At 39.6% G+C, this 17,859-nt stretch overlaps 1 protein-coding gene across 1 annotated transcript in view; it reads left to right on the top strand.

The window, feature by feature from the left end:
- LOC112943358 (ecto-NOX disulfide-thiol exchanger 1-like) overlaps positions 1 to 17,859 on the top strand; it is a gene marked incomplete at its 5' end in the record, with an annotated part of 43,484 nt that overhangs the window by 18,702 nt on the left and 6,923 nt on the right. The window contains one exon of the mRNA XM_026034501.1: positions 1,298 to 1,354. Coding sequence (XP_025890286.1) covers positions 1,298 to 1,354 — 57 coding nt within the window. The remainder of the gene's footprint in view (positions 1 to 1,297; positions 1,355 to 17,859) is intronic.

Below are 17,859 nucleotides of genomic sequence, written 5' to 3' on the forward strand. Positions count from 1 at the left end.
CCCATTTCCCTCGCCATAAGGACCAATTTAACTGGTGGTGCAGCAGTTTCTGAATTGGTATGGCTTACAGCCCTGTATATTAAGGTATACAGAAATCATGCCCTGCATACCTTAAAGCTCAGCATGGAAACGGTGAAAATTTGATGATTCACAAGCAGTTTATCTGTTGCTGTCACACGGCAGAAGGATGATGGAGGTAAGCTAGCCAGCCCTCCCAGAGTAATCAGCCAGTGCTTCTGACTCAGACACCTAAGCAAAACAGAATAGCGCTCATATTCTCCTGGATTTTAGGATTGTTGTCATTCAGGATTACAGCAGTGTCATCAACAGTTAAATCGATCCTAGCTTCTTTGGCAAAAACAGATGGAAGCCAAGGAATACAGAAGGAAGTTCCATTAATGGTTTCCCATCACCTCCACCTCAAATATTTTCTCTGAATTAAGACGGCATAAACTCTTCAGAAATGCACCTAAAGGGTAAATGGCTTCGTATGCTTCATTTAAGCATGGAAACCTCCATGGTGTACCAGCTTGTGACAGCTGCAGCATCTCCTCCCAGCCGTGTTTGCTCAATCACAAGACGAACGACTGCATGTTTCCATGTGGCTGAGCTAGGACCTTTCTTGAGCCTCTTGCTAGTGATCTCTTACATTTCCCCAAGAAGTAATTCCAAATTTCCTCATAAAAGCCAATTTGGAGGGAAAAAAGACTTTGCTTCAGCTCAGAATCTGAAATTAACTGGATTCTCAGTTCTTTCTACCAGTTAAACAAAAAAGATGTTCTTCTCTTCACCCCCTTCTCCATCATATCCAGCAGCCCTGACAGTTATTTAGATTCTTCCACAGTAAGGAAACATACAGTATCACTCTGGCATCGTAAACAGCTCAAAATATATCATTCAAAAGTAATCATTAGCAAAACACTATTTAGCTAGTGGCAACTTGCGAATATTCCAAAGTTTGAATTAATAGCAGCAAGAATGGGAAATGAAATCATTTATTATTCTTGAGAGCCAATTCTGCACACTTTTTATGCCTTGAAACTACTTTCTAATCTTATTATTTCAAAAATAATGACCCAGTCTTATTATTTCTTTTTTTTTTCTTTGCTAACCTATCAAGCCTTAAGTATGTTGGTTTCAAAATGGTTTGAACAAAAACTCATTAGAATTATATGCTCCATCTGTTTTTCTCACTGGAAGCTTTATAAAATGTTCCTTCAAATAAATCAAAGATAACTATGTGAAATGCTCGAATAATGTACTTGTTTTGTTTTGTTTTGTTGCTTACTCTTTGCAGTTAAAAAGTGCCAAGGAATTAGCAGAAATCAATGGGCATGATGAATCTCAGGCAAATGTAGGTACATCTATATACATACAGATTTAGAGATATATGTGCATGCTTATGTTCTTGAATTTAATATTTATGTCTTAGTGTTAAAGCTGATAGAATGGCTGAATGACTTGCACATCAGGTTTGAAATGCCTATTTTTTTCCTGAAGTCACAGGTTCAGATCCCAGCAAACTTCATTTCAAGGTAGATAAATTGAGTTCCATGCAATTTACTTTGTGGGATTTATTTGGATGAGACTTTAACAACCAATGTCCTATTTGCTGTATGTGGGTGTTAAAGATACCATGGAAACAACTGCAAGAGAAATGCTTTGCTTTAGTGTCCTGTCCAGGATTACTCAACCTACAAAGTTTGTCTCTATGGCTGCCACCTTGCAGCTGAGCAAGTTTGGCTATAATTCAGTTCTGTGTGAAGTGATTCATACATGTGTATAATTTGAAAACATCTCATTTGCACCAAAGGGCTAAATTAATTCTTTGAATTATTGCTTGGTCCAAAATTTTTGAAAGGACTTGTTAAAGTCATGTTTTGTAAAACTTACTGCCAGTAAAAATGCTTCTATTATTCCTTTAATGATTGCAGTCAAAATAGCAAATTAAATGAGGTGAGAGAAGAAAAGGGAAAACTGTCCTGCTATGCTTATAATCCAAACTGTGCAGCTTTATGCTTTGTCATAGGCATATGAAAAATTAAAATTGATTATACACAATGTTTTTGCCCTAGTTGAGAGAACTGGTAGTAACCTGAACACTAATATGTTTTAACATCTTTTCTAATCATTTTGAAGAGTTGTCTAATGGCGCAGACAGAAAAATAGTTTTATTCTAAACCTGAGAGGGACTCTCAAATTTAGAAAACTGCTTTACAGTGAGGAAAAGTTTCACTCTTCTTTTTTAATCCTTTCTTGAGCCTCATTCATTTTGTTCTAATTCCGCAGTGAAGTCGATAGAGCCTCCATAGCTCTCAGCGTTCAGACAGGAGACATTCAATATTGTCTGAGAGCCCTAACAATCCTGCAGCTGCAGCCTGTCAGCACAGCATCTTGTTGGCCTTCTGAAAGATTTTGCAGACCAAAACAAAGAGATTCTTCCAATGATCTTGAAATGATCACATTTGTTGTCTAAAAAGCTCTTTGTAGAACAGTTGATTGCAAGTTTTCTTAGGCAACTTAGAAACTTAAGCCTTTCTCACCTTTCTCAGGGAACATGGAAAATTTGCTTCCTCTCAAAAATGTGTTGAAACAGTGTTTTTCAGGAAAGAAATATTTTAAATGAGAACTATGTAAAAGCTTCACCTTTATCATTCTGACTCTTCACAATAAAACAGGAGGATCTAAAAGTTTCACTTTTATATAAAATAAAGATCAAAACAGTATTATATACAACATATAAACTATATTCAGAGAGGGCATTTCAGAAGGTCATTGTCACGTGTAAAAATATTTCAGAATTATCCGTTAATTGTAAACTTTTCAATATGTAATGTTTTGTCTCAGTTTGCACTTGTAGTAAATGTTAAAATGCCCAAGATTTTCATAAGATTTAAATTCTGTTTTCTGCCTGTGAAGATTTGATGTCAAATTAAACTCCTAAGAACAGAAGTCAATATTTGAATTAATGGAGAAGGAAGCTAGACAGATACAATTATCATGTCACAGCTGCAGTCAGGTATTTAAGAATTATGCCACGAGGAAATCAGAGGAGTTACAGCAGCACAAATGGAAACAGAGAACTAGTGGACGAGAATGGCTGTAGTGAACTTTGTAAAATGGAAGTTAAGGCACCTTTTAAACAATTGTCATTTATATTGAATATGTAAGTGAGACACCTTGCAGATTGCCTCCACTCATCTATTCTCAGCAGACTTCGTGGTTCTTGCCCTTGGCCAGTGTGTAAATCTGGAATGATCAAAGAGGAAAAGGCTTGGTGGTTCCTACGTGGTTGCTAGTGAACTGTGATGCATATAATGGGATTAGGACATATTTGTTACAGTCGACAGGTTAAATTCAGCAAATGAAATACCTTTACATGCCGAGCAATAGTAGGAGGTGTTGGTAAGGAGAAATGACAATGTATGTCTCTACACTGAACTCAATCTAATCTTCACACTATGGTATATTTAGATTACTTGCTATGCAGAAATTCAGGATCCTAAAAAGGATGGTATGAAAGTTTAGACACATTGCATATGCATTAAAAAGTCCAGACTATAATCTTAAAATGATTATTTGCAGCAGTTATCAGAGAATGTGATGACACTGGTCTCTATCATCTTTTACATTAAAAAAAAATTCTTAACATAAAACTTGGAAATATTTTTCACAGCAAAAACATATACAGATTAAAAATATATACTTGGCCCTATCTTAATGTGTCTTTTACTTTTCTGTTATACCATCCTGAAAGATAACATAGGAGCTGAGATACCTTTGGAAACAAAGAAAAATCCCTCCTGAAATGTGCCAATCTGTAAAACAAGCAGATCTTGAGAGTTTTTCTCTCTCTTTTTTTTTTTTCTTTTTTTTTCAAGAGAATTGAGCACATTTAATTACCACACTCCCTAACATGACAGTACAGACTTAAAGTTGTAGGAAAAAAATAGAAAATTTGGTGTATTGCAGACACATCAGTTATTTCCAGTAGGCAAAACCATCTCACGAGGCTTCGTAAAATGTCATAAGAGTGTTTCATGAGTGACTTGTCAGGTAAATGGTACAATATTTGTTGCAGTTATTGACATTTCCCAGGTCCTCTGTGGCACGAAAGCCTAGATATCAGGTTCATGAGCCCAAACTCCTGGCCTGGCATTAAGAGAGACTTCAGCACCCAGCACTGCCAGAGGAGCTGTCACTTCCTGCTCATTTTCTTCAGCACTGGTCTTAGGAAAAGACATCATCTTGTTCCTAATGTGTGCCCCTTTTAATTTCCTCTTTGTTACTAAATATAATGCTATTTAATCCACATATCTATCTTAAATGAGAGAAAAACAATGACCAATATGCAATTCTAATTTCAGATATAATCCTCTTCCAGCGTATGCCCAGTGTCTTGGGACTTGATTAGTCCCACCTTGAAAAAAAAAGTCTTCCTTGGGAGGCGTGTTTGGGTACAAAATATTTGCAGAGTGAAAAAGTTAAACACAGGCTTTGCGATTTATTATATAAATGCAGCTTATTCCTCTGGGTTTTTTTTTTTTTTTAATAAATTCAGTGTCTTTCTGTGGAGGCTCTTGTGTAAATGGTAATTCTGTGTTTTATCAAAGTGTTTTGCTCATTGCTAAATGCAGCAAATTTAGGACACTGCCTGCAACTATTACCATATATGCATGACCATCATTTTGGTGAATATTTAGGGGGTGAGAAAGTCAGTCTACCATGGCATATCTCTGTTGTTAATGGAAAAGGAGAGATTTTGAACCCAAGGCCTCAATTTAAAAGTTCTCAGTGATTTTCCAGGAGTTTATCTCACTGCACTGACAGCTGCCTTTCTCCTATAAATAGAAGAGGGCAAATAATCTCTGCCTTCAATATAAGCACCATGAAATGGTGCTTATCCATTCAGTCCAGATTCAGGTGAAAGAAAGACATAGGACATGGTCACCAAAGCTTTTTGAATGGCCAGAGCATATTTGTAAGGTAAAATCCTCTGTTGAAGTCAATAAATTCCCATCAACTCTAATAAGTCAGGAGTTCACCAAGGTATTTGAATGGTTACAAAAAGCACTTATATCTCAGAGGGAAAAATGTGTTTTAGTGTTTTTTTTTTCCTTGGGCTTTTTACCATGTTTCTTTTCTGCTTGAATTTCATTGTTTGAACAAAGTAATGAATTTGACTTCATTTGGCTGTCTCCCTCCAGTTAGCATCTCCAGCAGCCTGGACACAATATTTTGTGGTTTTTTTTTTGTTTGTTTTTTTCTCCGGACATAGAATCAATAATATTAAGTAGAGATGTATTTTTCCATGTGGATGCTTGAAGCTATTATCAGAGCATTTCTCAAGTTCAGCCAAGCATCTTAGACTTGATGTTGATTCTTCTTTAATTTTTCCCCTCTGCCTCTGCTTTTCAAGCAATTACTAAAGGATCCTTGGCTCTGAGAAGGAGTATACCCAGAGTGAAATATTTGAACCATTTCACTTAATTGCTCACTTTATGCAATGCTGAAAGCAATCTTATTTCTTACCTTGCTCTAGTCTTCTTTTTTTTTTTCACATATTATCAGTTCAACACTGATGATCGTTACCAAAAACAAGTAAAGACAGCTCCTAAATAAGGCTCATATTTGAGATCAGCCAGCCAAGGACTTAAACAATGAAGCCCTTCTCTTTGTTAGAGAATTCTCTAATTTCGCCAGGTTCCCCAGGACTCAATTCTTGTTCTTAACTGCACAAATGCCACTATATATGTTGGTTCATACCTGCCAAAGAATGGGGCTGCCTCATGCTATTTATGTGACTGCCTCACACTTAGCCAAATGAGATAAAAAGAATTTGAACACATGCAGAAAAGTGGAAGGTGGTAGAGATCATTCCTACTTGAATTGTCCAAATGTTTCAGGACTCTGAGACAAAAATTGGCCATCTTTAATGATAGAGAATTCCAGGAAAGTGATAAAGTGTTTGCTGGCATTTTTGCTTTCTTTCTTTTTTTTTTTTTTTTAAGGTTTACTCTTCAAAGAACAGCACAGGCTCCAGATACAAATGCCTGTAAAGGACTTTGGGAGAATTTAGGTCTAACAGTTACAAGCCAGAAAAAAAAAAAAACTATTCAGAACCTACTTACATTGGGAAATTGTTTCAATTGCTTTTATATTTGAGTTTCCCAGCTGCCTTGCCTGGTTTTATGCAGTGAATCTTAGCCTCAGCAGGCTAGAGCAAGTCTTAGCTGAGATCCTTGATCCATGCAGGAGGCATTTCTGGAGCATGTCGGGGTGAGTGGGTGCTGCAAAAACTGAAGTGATGACAGCTGGGTGCATTTAAAGAGAATGATGAGAGGATGCTGGCAGCCTTCCTGTGCCCAAGAGCATGGGGGTTACAGCCCTGAAAGAGAGCACAAGGTCTGCTTTGTTTCTGTCTTCCTCCCGAGAACGTTCAGAGACATTTTCCTTGTTCCCAAGAGAGTGGACTACACCGTCTTTTCCACCCTTCTCTTATAACCACTCCACTTTCAAAAACTGTATTTAATCCACTAATTTAGTTAACCGGTACAGACAATTGTCTCAAAAGAACAAACAAAAATGAATACAGACGAGTGGTCAAGCCTCTTGCCCCTCCTCATTGCCCTTTCTCCATTCTGGACCTTTATTTTCCGTCCTCCCACAACTTATTTCTTCCTGTGTTTCCAATTTAGGGCATGGGGAGTAGGATAAATTAAAGCAACTATGAGTGCTTGCAGATCAGCAGCTTTCCTATTTACTACTGCAGGAATGAGGAATGACCACCTCCTGAATTCAATACTGTGACAAATAACAAGAGCTTAAGTGGCTGTTTAAGACCATGTTATCAAAGAGCGTGATCAACCTTCTTACATACTGATAGATCAAGTCCCCTCTAGGTTTCTCCTTCATGGGCTCCTTAATTCAGTATGTTGGAGGATAGCCGTACAGGGTCATTAGCACAGTGTAGACTTCTCTCCTGGCACAATCATGGTTTCTACCGTTTCAGCTACAATCTAAACCCTATGAGGCAGAAAGTAACACAGACAACTGAGGTATATTCTGTCATGGCCTGTGTTACCTGAAGTCCATTTTGGCTTTAGCAAAAAAAAACCTTTGTGTGGAGCAAGAAATCACACTGCCTACCAGCATGAAATCGCACGGCTTGCCTTGTCCCTAGTTAAAAACTGTCAGAATGGCGCAGTAACTTGTATTTTTATTGAAGTGAATTCCTTTGTACTCAGGAGGAGAAAAGAGAACATGGAGACACAATGATAAACCCTTTCAACCACCTACTCATGACAAATTACAAAAGTTTTTTGACTTTAGATTTCAAGAGCTCTGCAGGAAGACAGTTCTGCAATGCCCAGAGCTATCTGACATCTTAATAATATCTGATAATTATATTCAACTATTCATTCCAAAGTATTTTCCTAAGCATATGTATATTGAGAATATGTGTGTATATATATATATACATATATATTCATGAAACTACAGGCCATTTAGCCTCATCTCTGTCCCTGGAAAGGTGATGGAGCAGCTCATCCTAGAGAGCATCTCTAGGCATGTGAATGAATAGTTGGATAAGAAAGTGAGCAGGAGTAGTCAGCATGGATTCACCAAGGGGAAGTCATGTCTGACGAACCTAATAGCCTTCTATGATGAGATGACTGGCAAGCTGGACGAGGGGAGAGTCCTGGATGTTATCGACCTTGACTTCAGCAAGGCTTTCGACACTGTCTCCCATAATATCCTCATAGGAAAGTTCTGGAGGTGTGATTGGACAGGTGGACAGTAGGTTGTATTGAGAACTGGCTGGATGGCAGAGCTCAGAGGGTGGTGGTAAATGGGGCCAAGTCCAGTTGGAGGCCTGTGGCCAGTTGTGTCCCCCAGGGGTCAGTACTCCAGACTGTACGTTCCCCACTGCACTGCACACTGTACTCCCCCTAGGGGTCAGTACTCTCCAGAGAGCTGTGCTGCCATTCAGAGGGACCTGGACAGGCTGGAGAGTTGGGCAGAGAGGAACCTCATGAGGTTCAACAAGGACAAGTGCAGGGTCCTGCACCTGGGGAGGAATAACCCCAGGCACCAGTACAGATTAGAGGTTGACCTGCTGGAAAGCACCTCCACGGAGAGGGACCTGGGAGTCCTGGTTGACACCAAGTTAACCATGAGTGAGCAGTGTGCCCTCGTGGCCAAGAAGGCCAATGGGATCCTGGCTGCATCAGGAGGATGTTGCCAGCAGGTCAAGGGAGGTGATCCTGCCCCTCTGCTCAGCTCTGGTGAGGCCGCACCTGGGAGTATTGTGGGAAGGTCTGGGCTCCCCATTCCAAAAGAGATGTGGAGCTTTCAGAGAGGGTCCAGCGTAGAGCAACCAAGATGATTAAGGGACTGGAGCATCTCCCATATGAGGAGAAACTGAGTGAGTTGGGCCTGATTTCCGTGGAGAATAGAAGGTTGAGAGGGGATCTTACCAACATGTAGAAATACCTGAAGGGGGAATGTAGGGAGGAAGGGCTCAAGCTCTTCTCAGTGGTGGCCAGTCCCATAGGACAAGGGGAAACGGATGCAAGCTGAAACACAGGCAGTTCCATCTCCATATGAGGAGGAACTTCTTTCCTGTAAGGGTGACAGAGCCCTGGCACAGGCTGCCCAGGGAGGCTGTGGAGTCTCCTTCTCTGGAGGTCTTCCAAACCCACCTGGATGCCACCCTGTGCCCTGTGCTCTGGGTGTCCCTGCTGGAGCAGGGGGAGTGGAATAAATGATCTCTAGAGGTCCCTTCCAACCTCAACCATTCTGTGATAATGTGATTCTGTGAGATATATATATATATATATATGTATATAGGAGTCATCCCATCATCTCTAGGAATAACATTTGGTTTTATACTTACACACCCGTGTGCTTAACCCATACTGTGCACAAAGCCTGTTATCAAAGGGCTCCTTAGTACTGCACAGACTCCTTAGCAGCTGCCCAAGGGATGGAGGGATGTGTTCATTTCAGCTACAAGCCTATTACTGCAGTAACAGTGTGTGGTGCACACATCACATTCACACACCTTCCAATATACTGAAGCCCTTCATGGAATATGAGACAAAAAGTGACTGATGTAAGAAAGGAATGTTGGTTTCCCTGGGAGAAACTGAGCTTTGAAGAGTTTATCACTCTAATCTGGATCTTGGAGATCCAGGGGAATGATAGCTCCAAAATGTTTGCTTCAAGTACTTCTCATAAGTATGTACACAGAGATCCCTGTGAATATGGAGGCTATCTAGAGTTTTCAGATACCTAGAGTTGATATATTTCAAGGTCCAAATCCTTGTTAAAAACCTAAAAATTCATTCATCATCATAAAACAGTATTTTATTTTGCTTTGATTTCATGACAAAATTTTTAAAACAATTCTACGTCCCACATGTCCTAAATTTCCTTTTTTTCTTCTTCTTGTTAACTTTTAGTTTACAAGTCCATTGCTGAAGAGGAGATAGCTGGAGTAATTTGTGCTAAAGAGCTTTCAAAACAGCTTTAATGAGTCCTTGCTGTAAAAGTATAACTTATTCTCCTCCATAAGGTTTTTCAGTAGGGTTGGAAGGCAGGCAATGAGGATTCTTACTCAGCCAACCACTGGTTTTTGCAGAGTGTGCAAATTGACAATTACCTTTTCCTCTGAAAAACAACCACCTTCCCATCACATGAAACATCTGTGTTAAGTCATCAGGAACCTGTACATAAATCCAACTTTAGAAAATGAAGCAACCTAACCGCAGTTTTAAAAATAAGCATGAAGTAACATTCATATTAGTCATCCCTATTTTGCATATGCACATTCTCATAAAATAGATGTGCTCAAATACAATGAGAACAATATAAAAAGATGCTTTCAATGAGAAAAGCATTTTCCCATTATTGCTAGTTGCCTAAACTCAGCAGGTGAAAGTTATAATAGTAAAAGCTTTGTAATGAAAAAGCATCTCTCTAGCAAATGGATTGGAAAAATAGGATGTCAAGAACACCATAATACAATTAATCTTCACTCCTGAAAACATTTCTATCATGTGGGATAAATCAGACAAACTAATCTTAGATGCATAGGGGTGTATTTTGAAGTGTTTCATTTACAAGGTCTTGTATTCATTCTTCTATTTTTTCTTCATTGTTGCTCTTATAATTTTAATGCGAGCTAATTTTTCAAGCCAGTTGACAACTGTTTATTAGTTAATACCAGTGCACTCTTAAATTTTCTATACTAGTGTATCTTAAAAGTATTTACAGTATACTGTGGCTGACAAATTCAACCAGGGTTTTTTGCACAGCACAAAATAAGTTATCAAACAAGTTTAAGCATGATCTGAGTGAAAGGGTGACACCTAATCTATAAGCTTCTAATGATAAACCAGTCACTATCAAAAACTGTTATGATACTCACCAGTAGCATAATATATTGCAAACATATACTTCTCTATCACTAGTTAGATAGAAGAGAGAGAGGAATTCCCTGAGATCTTGAGGAAAAAATTATGAAAACCAAGCTTGTTTGTTTTATGATGATTTATATATCCTACTTCTTGCCACTGCTTGCATTATGGACTGCCACATGTTAGAGCTCTGGTTCTGAGCTGTTTGGATATTTTATATGAATTTAACTAATTCCTTGTATACTTTATGCAAAGGTATAATTTGTTAAACAGAGTTATCCCAGTGCCATAGAGTCCAGTAACCTTCTCTACATGTAGACAGTGTGTCAGCTGGCCCTCCTGCTCCAAATACATGGCAAGATCACCTGGCTTGGCTAAAGTGGCTAAAATGTTAGCCACTTTATTGAAATCAGTTCTTAGAGTGTGATGAACCAGGATTATGTACAGTACAAGAATTCTAGGAAATAGTTATTTTTATGATGTAGGGCCAAATTGATTGCTAGGCTTTACTGCAGCAGCAAAAACATTATATTTATCAAAGCTTATGAGTAATTTTCTAGCAATTAAAATTTTATCAGTGGAGTAGCCAATAGAGGGGCTAAAACAGTTATTGTATGCCTTGTTGAACAAAAAGATAGCAGACATGATGTTCTTGGGGAAATTCGAGTTACTTTCAGAGGTCACCCTTCCATATTGCCACACACCACATAACATTATAGTGCCATAATAGCTAGTGAATGAGAACAAGCTCCCTTAGAGGATGACTCAGAGTCATTTGGGCCAGAGCCAAGTATTAGCGCTATCAAGAGCTGCTGAACCTGGCAGCCGGATCATAGAGGTGAGGTGCTGCAGCTCCAAGCCACCAAGTCCAACCCTTAGAAAGGCTAAACATGTGCTCCCTGTAGCTACACATATAAACACACACATACAACACATACATATGGATATACAGGGCTGGCTAAACGAAACCACACAAATACACAATGCTCCTGTATCCATATAGCACCAATGGCCTTTTCTGGCTCCCTCTCCGGCTGATCAGGATTAAGTTCCATTAGCAAAATAGGGTAAAAATGGGTTTATGAGCAGGTTTCCCAACTTGGTGAAGAAAGCTTAAAGATAAGTATGTGTTAGGGAGGATTGTAACAGCTTGCAGATAAGTTGGGGAGCAGAGGTCAGGTTGGTGAGAATATGTATCAGGATGGTGAGAGCAAGAGACTCCTCAGGAAGGAAAGAACAGGTCACACAGGGACCCACCTCAGGCACCCACACACAAATGCAACAAATGTTGAGAAAAAAACAGGAGAGTATGGAGACCCACGTGATGATGCAGAGTCACAATACTGTAAGGATAACTGGAACCTGTAGAAAAGTGCCTGTGGATGGAGTTCTGCAATACATTGGTCCAAACTTTTTAGAAAAGTCAAGAGAAAAAGGAGAAAGCTTCTATCTGGCTCTTAAATAAAAAGAGAAGTTGGAGCTCTTCTGTGGAATAAGCAACAGGCTGACCGAGCATTAAAGGTCAGGATCAGAGGACAGCCTTACTTTCCCTTGGAAAATGATAGAGAAAGACTGTTAGGGAGCTTTTATTGGGCACATGAAGGACAAAGTGAAATGGGAGTAACCTACGTGGATTCGTCAAGATCTCTGACCAGCCTGATCAGCCTTTTCTGATGAAACAACTAGTTCTGAGGCTGAGGGAAAGCACTGGATTGCAGTTTGACTTGACTTTAGTAAAGTTTCTGACATGGTCTCCAGCAGTACCTTTGTATCCAAGCTGGGATGTTACAGTCCAGTTTTCCACTCTTTGATGAGTGAAAAATTCCTGAAACAGCAGGATCAAAGAATGATGGCTCATTGTTCTTATTCTTACTGGAGGCTGGTTATGAATTAAGTTAATTGTGGGTCTCTTTATGACCTACCCCATTTAGCATCTCACCCATGACATGGAATAGGAGTGATAGTGCACTCACATGGCATGTGGGGCCAACTGGAACTTCCTGAAATTCATCAAATACAAATATAGAGCCCTGCACTAGTGAAGGAAGAAACCCTGTGACAATACCAGCCAGAGACTACTGAGGCAGGGAGCAGCTCCACTGAAAGAGACATTTCGAGAATATGCAACAGCAGTGTGCCTAGCAGTAAAGGCAGCCAACAACTTCCTGGGCTCTTTTAACAGGAAGACAGCCAAAAGGTTGAGAGCCTGGATTATCTCCCCGCTACTTGGCATTCATTATACCGCATCTAGATACTGCATTTGGCACCCCTAAAGATATTGCCAAATTGAAGCATGTTCAACAGAGGACCATCATGATAGTACTCGTCCTGTGAGGAGACTTTGAGGGATCAGGGCTTGTTCAGCCTGAAGAAGGAACGTCTTCGGGAAGACTAAGCAGTCTCCCGATGTCCTTGCCAGCCTGAGTGACTTTTTGCGATATTGTGATGATTCGAGTCATGGTTGCTGTCTATGAGCATGCTCTCTCATTCTCTCACTTGCAAAGAACTTTGATTTAAGTTAAATTTAAATAAGCCCCCTGGTGTAGTTTAACTCAAGCTGAATAATTTTATATTTACCATGAGATAAATACAAGGACAGCAGCCCATTTTTAACAGACAGGCATCTGAAACCATAAAAATTTGACCTCAAATAGCTCAACCTTATGTGTCCCCACAAATTCAAGAGGCTTGACTTGTTATAAATGTTTGACTTTTAAGACCTTATGGGCAGAGAATTTGGTTTCATGTGTGTATGGTTCTTTCCTCTATCAAACTTTAAAATTAACTTTTCTTTTCAAGCTTACAGCATTTCTCTGGCCTGCTGCTAATACCCTGCAAGGTTCTTGTTTGTGTTTTCAGATGTATAGTTTTTTTCCTCCTGCTCATCTCTCTCAGAAATCCCCTGATTGATGAGAAAGTGTGGTGTATTCGTTACCTCTGAAAACATTCAACAGTTATTTTGTCATCTTCCTGCTGTGTCCAACACCCAGTCTTACCTTTCTGCTACTGTTCTAATTAAATCGGACAATTGGTTTTGTACATAAAGCACAGATATCAAAATGTTCTCTAAACTCTGGTAGGCTTTTTTTTGTTTGTTTTTCTTTACTTGATCCTTCATGAAGAGTAATAATCTTACCTCCTGCTGCATAGCCCTGCAGAATCCCAATACCACAACAAAGGGAGCAAAGTCTTTGAAGATGATCTATAAGCAGTCACCATCCTTCATAGGTTTAAAGGTAATTATGAAAAAAAAAAGTATTATCTAGTTAGTTTAGGGAGCATTTTAGCTCTCTGGATATTTGTCATTCACATCCCACTTGCTTGCCGAGTGTCTTTAATGTCACATTCGATAATTCCCATATTCTGTTTTTCAAGTACAGTTTTGAACAATGAGTGAAGTGGAATTGCACTCTTGCAGATGTATTTTCCAGGTAGCAGTTTCCAAGCCCTGCTCAACTCTTGGCTAGTGTTTACAAGGAAGGGAGAGTCCTCACTCCTATTTTCAGGGATGCTGGCTAGCAGATGTATTCAGGATCCCAGAAGTGTTGAAGCTAAGAAACATTTCTGCCCAAACGGGAGCCCTGGACAAGAGTAGACATTTTGTATGTTGTGTGCTTCTTTTGTACTGTTACAAGACTGGCATATGTGTGATGACTGGTATGAGAACATAGTAGGCAATGTCATCCTTTCCCATAAAAGAAACTGCTGAAGGACTGAAAGACCCAAGTCAGAAGAAAAATCCAGAGCTTTCTGATCTGCTAAAGTCTTGAACTGCAGAATTAGCTGCCTTCTGTTCTCACTGTATCCAGTACAATTTTGTGTAGGGACTCACAACTTGTCTTCTGATCTTGAGGATTTCTGTGTCCTCCAGCAATGCAGCTCTCTCAGGAGTCAAGCTTTCATCCACCACATCCACTGCACCATTAAGGTGTGGAACCCAGCTGCTCTATAGTGACCAGCAACACCAGGCATCTTTTGGAGCACATCATGGCCTCTGTATTTGCTTCCAAAAGAAGACAGAGTGCGTTAGTTAATGGTGCAAACCCAGCTTCTGTCACAGTTTACATCCAGGCCATGGCTTGAGTATAGATTCATGTGTGGGAAATGCCATGCACAACTGTCCACAGAGTAGACAGCCATTAGCTCTGTGTCAGCCTTAGTGTTTGCAATCTGCCTGTGAAGAATAGTCCATGTGAAAAAAATCATTATTGAATTGATCTTTCTTTACCCAGCAAGGAGTTCTGAAACTTCACCAGAAAGATTCTCCTTCTGTGGATCTTCCCCTATGCAATTCAGAGGCCCTGAAAAAGGATCTTCAAACCAAAGTGCTAACCCCAAGGGGTACTGCAGAATCATAGAGACTGTCAGGCCTGTGAGGGAAATTCTTGTTTTTTTCATCAGCTGTCAAAGAGTGGAAGGGCTTGTTTATTGGGAAAAACTCCAAGATGGCAATGTAAGAGTGCACAGAAGGGTTGTATCCATGCTGAGCCACACCAGAGCTTTCAGCAAGTCACACCTCCATGTTCCCTGATACCTGATGCAATTTGTGAATTATTAGTAGGGCCAGGTCCCTAACAGTCTCCAGGTGTGATTAAGCCTTCCATATACTGTTTTTAGTTCTTGCAAGGTCATTTCACTTCTAATGAATACTGGTTTTGCACATGCTCAGCTGTGCTCTTGTCCTTTAATGTGGTAACTGACAGATGGTAGCAAAATATTCCTTTTATAATGAAATCTGTTAAAAGATGCTGCTTAGGACATCAGAAAATAGTGCATTTGCCAAATAGAAGACAGTCTCTAGGAAAAAAGAAAAAAGAAAAAAAAGAAAAACTAATGCAGTGTATCTTAAGTAATTTTTCTCAGTCACCTAGTGATTATTATCTTTTGCTCATGTCAGAGAAGTGACCTAACTGTTTGCTTCCATTCAGAGTTTTTTTTTCCTACTAACTAATGCCTCTTCCTTTATATTCTTAAAAAATCTTGCTTCTGTTAATTGTAGTAGTGCCTCTAAAAATGTGAAAATTAACAGCAGGAGAACAAGTCATACAGGCTTCACAGCTACCAAATTGGTACCTACAGTGTGTAGTCAGATATCTAAGGTTTTCATTTATAATTAGCCTAGTTTCCGGATGAATTATCAGCTGAGTCTTTTTTTAGACACAGGCCCATTTCTCTGAAGTCATTGTTAATTCCTATCAAAATTGCTATTGAATCCTTTGTCTGACCACTCACAGCTGCCCTGGATTTTCTCGTGGCCTGTGCAAGTTTGTTTTGGTAGCTGAATACATCAGAATTGTCCAATTTGTCATCTTTTGAGACAATGGAAGTCTTGGAGGACAGAAATGTCTTGTTTTAAACTCTTCAAAAGCCTCCAACCTCCCTCTTTTGCTGAGTAGCTGCCTTTGCCACTCTTGTTTTCCTCAAGATCCCCTATAACCAATTTTTCACTGTTCTGTTCTCCACACTCACCTACAACTAAGGAAGACTTGGTGTGACTTCCTTTAGCGTCCATTTACACTGTCCTATAAATCATACAAAATGTTCTGCACAGGCTCAAATCTATCCATTAACTGAGAATCCATCTGTTCGTTGCTCCCAATGGGAATATGGTTTCTTTCTCTGCATCACTGCTTGACAAAACTTCTAATCCCATCTGAAACTGCTAGTGTGTTGTGTTTGGAGCCTGTTATATCAAATACTCATCTCTCTGTTCTCTCCTTCCCCTCTCAGGAATTGTTATTTTTAGACTGCTTTTCTATCTCCTACGGAGTCAAAAGTTACATCTTAACCTGTGCAAGCTTTGGTGCCATATGTTGCTCAGCTCTTCTGCTCTAGTATCCGGAAATTTGCCATCCAGCTCAGTTATTCTGGTCCATGACCCCCTTATCATTATTTCCCCTATGGAAAAAAATAATTTGAATTTGAATTCATTTGAAATTCATTTGAACATTTATATATATATATATATRTATATATATATATGTGTATATATATATATGTATATGTATATATATATATGTATATATGTATATATATATATGTATGTATATATATGTATGTATATATATATGTATATATATATGTATATATATATGTGTGTATATATATATGTATATATATATATATACACACACACACACATACATACATACCTATATATGTATATATAAAAAAGGGACAGAAAATAGTTTCACCTGTTTCTGCTGGTATAATATACCTTGTTCATTACAGCATTACAGGATTGTTAATGTCAATGTGATTTTCCTGACAGAGAGCTGAGGCACTGTGTTATTTTTGGAGTCCCTCTCTGCAGCTCTCAAACTGCAGACTTTTCCCTACCTGTGAGTATCTAAATACATGCTATAAAGTTCCCTTTGTAGCCAGTAAGGAAAATGAAATAGGCACCTCTAATAGGTAATTTATTTCATAATGAGTCAAATAACTAAAATATGTCACTCTAAAATTGTTGATTTCCATTGACTGAAAGGCAGCGTAGGGTGAGCATCTCTGACATACACAGCTACACACAGATGTCTCCATCTGGCAAGGAGACCTGGCTCAGTTGTCCAGTACAGTTGCAGCAATCCTGAGGTGATTCGATGCATCTAACTCCCTTTTCACTGTGAGCTAAGGTCAGTCACAGCCTCGTGTTTGCTGGAGGCTCAGGATACACGCACTCAGATGCACACACAGGCTCTTAGCTGACACATGGCAACTTATTCCACTTCACAGCGTGCGGGAACGTTTGAACCCACAGAGCATCTGAGCCATCAGGCGCTGTGTATCGGGCAGCTGCTCAGTGGAGGCAGCCTATAAAGAGCACGGAGAACATTACCAGGGTAGAAGAGGGGCAGGTTAAATTGAGAGAAAGGAATTGCCTCACTCTTCTTGCCATTCTCAGACTGCAAAGTCCAACTGGGACTTGAGAGAGAATCTCTCCTTTACTGATAGAAAAGTTTTCCAAGAATTGTGGATCAAAGCAAAATCCCAACTGCATGTTCTACATTGGCCCTCTCATTAAACTAACTGGTGCAAATCTGCCTGCATTTAAGGCTACTGGGACCCGTGTCCTTTCCAGCTGCATACAACATCCCTGGTCTCCCACAGCCAGCAGTGGAGCATTCCCACATTCCCACTCAGCCCCACTCCACACCATCATATCCTTAGCCCTATGCTCTGTACCTCCCAGGTTTTGCAAGGAACTGCTGAGTATTTCACAGAGCAGATGCAGCAGCATGAGTCACTGCCTCACCAAGGAATGAGTTCCCATCAATTGCTCCATGGAAACAGCTCATGTATATGCTCAGATATTGTATGATGCACTTGGAGGCCACTTACATGCCTCTGAAATAGAGATAATTTGTTTACTTCACATGAGCCCAGGAGAAGAGCACTCTGTCGCACAAACTGCTGGGGTATTTCTGGTGAAGCACCT

Source organism: Nothoprocta perdicaria, unplaced genomic scaffold, assembly GCF_003342845.1.
Source record: "Nothoprocta perdicaria isolate Ctin4 unplaced genomic scaffold, notPer1 scaffold_145, whole genome shotgun sequence".
NCBI classification, from domain to species: domain Eukaryota; kingdom Metazoa; phylum Chordata; class Aves; order Tinamiformes; family Tinamidae; genus Nothoprocta; species Nothoprocta perdicaria.